This window comes from Symphalangus syndactylus, chromosome 24 (genome assembly GCF_028878055.3).
Source record: "Symphalangus syndactylus isolate Jambi chromosome 24, NHGRI_mSymSyn1-v2.1_pri, whole genome shotgun sequence".
Lineage (NCBI taxonomy): Eukaryota > Metazoa > Chordata > Mammalia > Primates > Hylobatidae > Symphalangus > Symphalangus syndactylus.
The window spans coordinates 42,480,045-42,487,360 of NC_072446.2; the positions used below are offsets into that span (position 1 = coordinate 42,480,045).

Consider the following 7,316-nt stretch of genomic DNA (forward strand, 5'->3'; position numbering starts at 1 on the left):
TAGGACGTCAGCTCCAGGAAAGCAGGGCCTTTGTTTCTCTGATTTTGGTTGATAACCCCAGTGTCTAGAGCAGAACTTGGCACACAGTAGACATTCAATAAGTGTTTAGCGAAAGAGAGAATTGAATACCTGCTTCACAGTGTGATGATGTCAGTGGCATTTGAACCAGAATAACTCCATCTTGAATAGGGGCTGGGTAAAATGAGGCTGAGACCCACTGGGCTGCATTCCCAGATGGTTGAGGCATTCTAAGTCACAGGATAAGATCAGCACAAGATACAGGTCATAAAGACCTTGCTGATAACACAATTGCAGTAAAGAAGCTAGCTAAATCTCACCAAAACCAAGATGGCCACAAGAGTCACCTCTGGTCATCCTCACTGCTACACTCCCACCAGTGCCATGACAGGTTACAGATGCGATGGCAACATCAGGAAGTTACCCTGTATGGTCTAAGATGGGGAGACATGAATAATCTACCCCTTGTTTAGCAGATCATCAAAAAATAACCATAAAAATGGGCAACCAGCAGCCCTCAAGGCTGCTTTATCTATGGAGTAGCCATTCTTTTATTCCTTTACTTTCCTAATAAACTTGCTTTCATTTTACTGTATGGACTCCCCCTGAATTCTTTCTTGAATGAGATCCAAGAACCCTCCCTTGGGGTCTGGGTTGGGACCCCTTTCCTATTGCAATGAGAAGAATAAATGGTGTGTCAGGACTGTGTTTGCCTGCAAGTAGCAGAGTGTCCCATTAGAAATGGGGTCTGTTGTCTCATAGATGCTGTTGCTGAGTCAGGGGTGCAATGATTTCTAATGGCTCTGTGATTTTCTTAGGCTTTGTCTTACGGTCGCAAGACAGTTACTGTAGCTCCAGACATCACATCCACATTCAAGGCAGAAGGAAAAGGGAGAAAGTAGGAGTAAAAGGGAAGCAGCAGTGACATTTTCCCTTTTATTAGGAAGGTGAAAGTTTTTCAGGAAGCCTAATAGCAAATTGCTGCTTTGATCTCACTTGCCGGAAACGGGTCACATGGGGATTCCAGAAACAAGGGAACTTGGAAAGTGAGCATTTCCTTTATCTAGACTCTATAGGTAAGTAAATAAGGACGGGGACTTGGGACACCCGTGGAGGTACATGCCAAATGAGACATACACATGCTTTATATGTAAAGCACAAAGCAAACCCTTAGAAAAGAGTGCCTATTTTCATAATAACCATTATTGTTGCCATTTAAAGCTTTGCATTCTCTGTGATCCTATTGGCATCACATATTCTTGGCTTCTGGAACCAGCAGGCACCAAGGTACTCAGACCCTTAATGGTCTCCCTCCCTTCCTCCTTGTTCTGTTCAGAGCACTAAAGCCCTTTAAAAAAAAAAAAAAAAAAAAGCCAAATTACATTTTTCAATGTGAGCTACTTCCTGCTCTCATTAACTCCATCTTCAATGATTTGGCCAGAACCTGCTGCCAGTCTGAAGGAGTTGGGGGAATGTACAAGTCAAAGATCCCTCAGGCCCAGAACCAGGTCAGTGTCAAGGTCACTCTCAAGGACACTGAGATGAAAACAGCGGAAGAGCCCAGCCCGAGTCTTGGGCAGACCTTGGAGTGGCTGAGAAAGGAGCTGGTAAGGTTTTGCATTTCTTTTCCTTGATGCCCCGACCACATATTTTCCAAGGATCTCTGGTTTTCCTTCCCGGGTCCCCCCTGGGGCAGAGGCTACAGGCTACGGTATGGACCCTGCAGTCTCCCCTCTGGGACCTACCACACAATGCACAATTGTGATCTCAGGTTCAGGGATAAGTAGGTCGTGGCCTACATAGGAGGCACTGGGTGTGGTGGTGGCCAGACAGGTTTTAGAATGACACTGAGTCCTCCGTGTGTGCCCAGCTCTGCTGCTGTGCGGCTCTAGCAGGGGCTTTATCTCTTTGAGCCTCAGTTTCTTTATCACAAAATGGGAATAACAATAGTACTAATATCGTATCGGGTATTGTAAGGATTCACTGAAGAGATGCTTGTAATCCTCTTAATGAATACTTGGCACAGTGGCGTTGGCTATTATAACCCTGACCCAGATGGACATGCGTACACCCAATGTCTTAGCCTGGGTCCTCTAGAAAGCAGAGGCTTGGACATGGACTGAGAAACTAGCACTTTATTTGGAAGTACAAGCCCAGGGTGGTGATAGGGAGGAACATAGGGTGTGGCAGCAGAGGCCAATGCTATGCCAGGCAATTACGCCAAACATTGTATTACCAAGCAGCCTACGGCTTCAGAAGGTGCCTTCAGGAGGCCCAGTGGATGTCTCAGCAGCTGAGATGCTCTGCAGGGGTTGAAGGAGGAATTGCACATTGGGGGAGAAAGAACGAGAGGAAATTCATCTGCCCAGCTCGTTCCTGTCTCTCATTTCCCATTGGCAGGGGCCTCCCCCATGAGCGCTAACTCTCCTGAACCTGTGTTATGTTACTTGGTCCTGTGGTTGCTGCTTGGGAAGCCAGGCTTATGCCTTTCATTATGGTATTTTCTCCAAGTCCGAAAAAAGAGGGGTGCCCCCAAGTGTGTGGGGAACACCAGCCAGGAGAGAGGAGGCAGCTCAGGGAACCTCAGAAGAGGTTTGTTTCTCAATACACACACCTCTCATTCTGGGGAGAGACAGACAGGATTGTCCGAAAATGACCTTTCTGGGTTGCCAGGCAACAGGCCAGCCTGGACCCAACCCTGTCATCACCCCAGAGGAAGGGCTGACCCAGCAGGCCTTCTCATGGGACCAGGGGATTCCAGCAGCAGGGACTGCAGCTTCCCACAGTCAGCAGGCATCCAGCGCTGGGCAGCTGTCTTCCTTATGCTCCCTGAAACTGTGGGTGCCAGGATGCCTCAACATCACCTCCGTGCTGGGAACCCCACTGTAGTCTTATAGGCACATGCCCAGAAATATGTGCAGGAGGAAAACCCTGAAATCGAGAAAACACAGAGTGAATGTTTTCTGAGGAATTAGGAGAAAATGGGCCCAGGACCACTCGCTCTGCAGCCTGAGTTTTCCCAGTGTTCTGAGGGAGGCCGACTACACCTTTGCTTCATGTCTTTCCTTTTTTTTTTTTTTGAGTTGGAGCCTCACTCTGTCACCTCCAGGCTGGAGGGTAGTGGCATGATCTCGGCTCACTACAACCTCCGCCTCCTGAGTTCAAGTGATTCCCCTGCCTCGGCCTCCCCAGTAGCTGGGATTACAGGTGCATGCCACCATGGCTGGCAATTTTTTTTGTATTTTTAGTAGAGACCAGGTTTCACCATGTTGGCCAGGCTGGTCTTGAACTCCTGACCTCAGGCAATCTGCCCACCTCGGCCTCTCAAAGTACTGGGATTACAGGTGTGAGCCACTGTGCCTGGCCTCGTGTCTCTCTTTCTAGCTACATATTCTCTTGGCAGTGTTACTCATGCTTGAGTAGAGGATGCAGACTTGGTCTTCTTACTTGTAATCAGCTTGTCACAAAAATGAAAACACTATTTTTAGTGGGGAAATAATGTTCATAAGTATCTCTTGCAAAGAGAGACAGAGAAAGAGAGAGGCTGAGAATCTGTATATCTAACCATGTGTTGCCACGACCACCTTCAGAAGGAAAAACGGAAGCATTTGCGGTGGCTGCCTCTGGGGAAGGACGCTTGAGTTGAGAGATAAAGTGAGGTGGGTGGGAGAGACTTTTAAATATATGTCCTTTTGTAGCTTTTACATTTTCTATCGTGTGTTAAGAATTACTTAGTCAGAAAATAGAATTTTAACATTTTTAAAGAGAAAGCAAACTTTGGGAGCTGAGTTGGGAGGATCGCGTGAGCCCAGGAGTCTGAGACCAGCCTGGGCAACATGGTAAGACATTGCCTCTACAAAAAATACAAAAGGTAGCCGGGCATGGTGGTGTGCACCTGGAGTCCCAGCTACTCAGGAGGCCGAGGTGGGAGGATCAGTTGAACCTAGGAGCTCGAGGCTGCAGTGAGCCGTTAATATACCACTGCACTCCAGCCTGGGCAACAGAGTGAGACCCTGCCTCAAAAATAAATAAATAAATAAACAGAAAGAAAAAGAGAGAAAATGTATGGGGAAAAATTCTCAGGGAAAAATGGGAGAAAGAATGGAGATGGCTGAAGATGATACTATAGTTTTAATGCAGCAGTTCTCAAACTTTTGGGTCTTAGGACCGCTTTATGCCCCCAAAAATTATTAAGGCCACCAAAAAGCTTTTGTTTATGTGAGTTATATATAACAATACTGACTGAATTTAGAAGCCAAAGCTGACATATTTTTAATATATTTACTAATGCATTCTAAAATAATAACAAACTCATAATATGTTAATAAAACATTACTTATTCAAAATAACTATATTTTTCAAAGCAAATATTTAGCCCCATTTTACATTGTTGCAAATTGCTTTAATGTCTGTCTTAATAGAACACAGCTGGATTTTCATAGCTGCTCCTGCATTCAATCTGTTGAGATATTACATGTCATTAGCTTCTGGAAAACTCCATGGTATGCTCATAAGAAAATGAAAGCAAAAATCGGAAAATAATATCTTAGTATTGTAATCAAAGTAGTTTTGACCTCGCTGACTCCTTGAAAGGATTTTCCCATGGGCAAATTCATTCAGTCCTCATAAAAGCCTAGAAAAGTAAGCAATTTGCTTTCTGCTTTGCAGAGCAAGAAACTGAGGCACTGGTGGATACGGTTTCTGTGAGGTTGTGCGAATCACAAGTGAGCTGGTCTCTGATGAGACAGCGAGGGAAGGGGCTTGATGGGGAAACATCCAGGGCTCCGCCCATCCCCTCACAGGCTCCTTCTGTCTCCTAGTCTGAGATGCAGATTCAAGATCAGAGGCTCCTGCTCACACTGAGGCATCTTCACAGTGTCCTGGAGGAGCTGCGTGCTGACAGCGCCCACTGGGAGGACGCCAGGTCCAGCGGAGGGACATCCCCCATCAGAGCTCGAGCGGGCTCCGAAGGCAGGGGCTGCCAGCCTGTTTGCTCAAGGGGTCTGGCCCAGCTCCTCCGAGGGGAAGACAGCAGACGAAGCTCTGTCCCATAACTGGACAGAGATGACACTGGGCTTTAACACTCTCCCCATTAGTCTAACCTCTCACTGTGATGTTTTAGGGGCAGAGTGTTGGAATGGGAGTCAGAATGCCAGGGCTCTGGGTTCACCTCTGCCCTCATCTGCTGTGCGTCCCTGGATCTGTCACTCAACTTCTCTGTGTCTCTGGTTCCTTTTCTGTCACTTGGGATTTCTTGGTGAGGCACACATAAGGTATTGGATGTGAACACACTGAAAACACAAACGTGCTCTAGTGCTCTGGCAAGCACCATGGCAGTAACCCTATCCTTGGGAATTTTTCACAAGGCAGTTGTTAAAATGAAGAACTAGATGTGCAGTAATGGTTACCAAGTGTTGCCATGGTGAAAATTCCAAACACTGTGTAGTAACTTAGTGGCTGTTTTCTGTCTTCCCAGGAAGCCTTCCCATTCCCCTTCATCTGATAACATATTAAGCCCTGTAACCACCCTGGCCATAGGCGTGGGTACATTACCAGGCCTGGCCAATGATATAATTCATAGTTGCCCTAAAAAGATGATTGGCCCAATGGATGGCCATGTGAACCAACAGAGCCAATCACCGACCTTCCCTGAGATTGCTACCTGGATGCTCTTTCTATTACACTTAGGCTGAGGCTGCTGGTGGCCATGTTCCTACCAGGTAAAGAAGACCCTGTCTGCAGTAGGAAGGAAAGAGGCTAATCTCCAAAGAGAAGTAGAGAGAGGGACACACAACGGACGGACAGAGAGGAAGAGCGCTGGCTCTTTTTGGCCCCTGGTTTTAGGTCCTAGTTTTGTGAGTTACTCCTGCGTTCTTTCCAGGGACCAAAGCCAGTCAATTTCACCCTGTACCACAGCCACACACATCAATTTGTTTTTGGTTAAGCTGATTTGGGCAGTTTCCCTCATTTGCAGGTAGAATGGTCCTGAGGAATACGATCCAGATGTTGAAAGAATCAAGGAGGAGAAATCAATATGAAAATGGCATTTCATTCAATGAGGGTTTGTGACAACAACCTCCGTAACAGCAGGCAACCAGGCTAGTGATACAGCAGAGACAGTTGTGTGGGGTGCTGCAGTCATAAATGAAAAATTATATCTGCCTATAAGAAAGACTAAAACAGAAAAGGTGAAAATAAAAAAATCATGGTGTTAAGATGGTCTGATGATTGACAGGCCTTTTTGTTTTTGAAAATCTACCTGTATGTTGCTAGAACACTGTTTTTATGGCTTTGAAAAAGTAAATCGATTGCATGTAGAGGCAGAGTGGAGGGGGTGCATTATAAGTATAATATTTGTAGTCAGATCAACCTGTGATTTTTATATTTGATAATATAAATGATACCTGCTCTGTGATGCTGGAGCTGGGTCCCTGCAAAGCACCTTTTGGTGTTACCAGCTGCTCCCTGTTAGAGTTTGTTAGGCTTTGCCAATATACAGGGTGGAGTTGGACTACAAGTCTAGAGGACAGAAAAGGGACTTGCTCCTTCTTCTTGTTTCCCTGTGGGCTTTCTGTTCCTATGAGCATCTCCCAGCAATGTTTCTTCACTAAAGGCAGCAGTTCCTTCATGAAGCACAAGACTTCTCCAGGATCCAAGTTCCAGATTCCTGGGGCCCCTTCCAGGAGCTCAGAGACATCAGCTTCAGATGCCAGTCCCTCCTCCCCTGAAGTGTGGGTGCCTGCCTTACCTACCTGGCCCTTTCCTGAGCTCAGAGACACCGGCCCCAGCTGAGCTGAGTTCCTTTCTCAGATATCTGAATTTAAGCTCCAGGGAATTCCTCCTCTAAGTTTTAAAGTTTGATAGTTTCTGCCTCTTTTCTTTGTTCCCTCAGCCCTGAAGGTGGCAGATGCTTGCTGCAATCGCTGCCTTAAAGTTCTTTTTATAACCTTTCAGTCACCCAGTTAACAACTTTATACCTAGTTAGCAATTCTTTATATTAAATTTTCTGTGTTAAAATAACTGGTGTGGTTTCTGTCTCCTACCTGTCCCAGACTGACACAGGTTTTTGCTATTATTACCAATTGCCACTGTAACCATTCTTGGTTACACTGGAAAGGCTAATGAATGGCACCTTATTATTGCTGCATGATTATGTTCTGATTTGTGAAACTATGACTATTACAAATGGACAAACTGATTAGCCACTATCATCTTGGGAGACATCTGCCTGGCCATGCAAAGTAGAAATGACGTTGGTCTCCCATGCCCGATGCTAATCACTAGCACCCTCTGCCTCT

The 7,316-nt window shown here is 46.0% G+C and overlaps 1 protein-coding gene across 1 annotated transcript; it reads left to right on the top strand.

Annotated features, from left to right (window-relative positions):
* The first annotated feature begins 1,427 nt into the window (after positions 1-1,427).
* C24H20orf202 (chromosome 24 C20orf202 homolog) lies at positions 1,428-7,079 on the top strand. Its single transcript, XM_055266160.2, has 2 exons — positions 1,428-1,625; positions 4,839-7,079. Exons 1-2 carry the CDS (start codon positions 1,491-1,493, stop codon positions 5,070-5,072), a joined length of 369 nt encoding a protein of 122 aa, XP_055122135.1. The 5' UTR covers positions 1,428-1,490; the 3' UTR covers positions 5,073-7,079.
* The last annotated feature ends 237 nt before the right edge of the window (positions 7,080-7,316 follow it).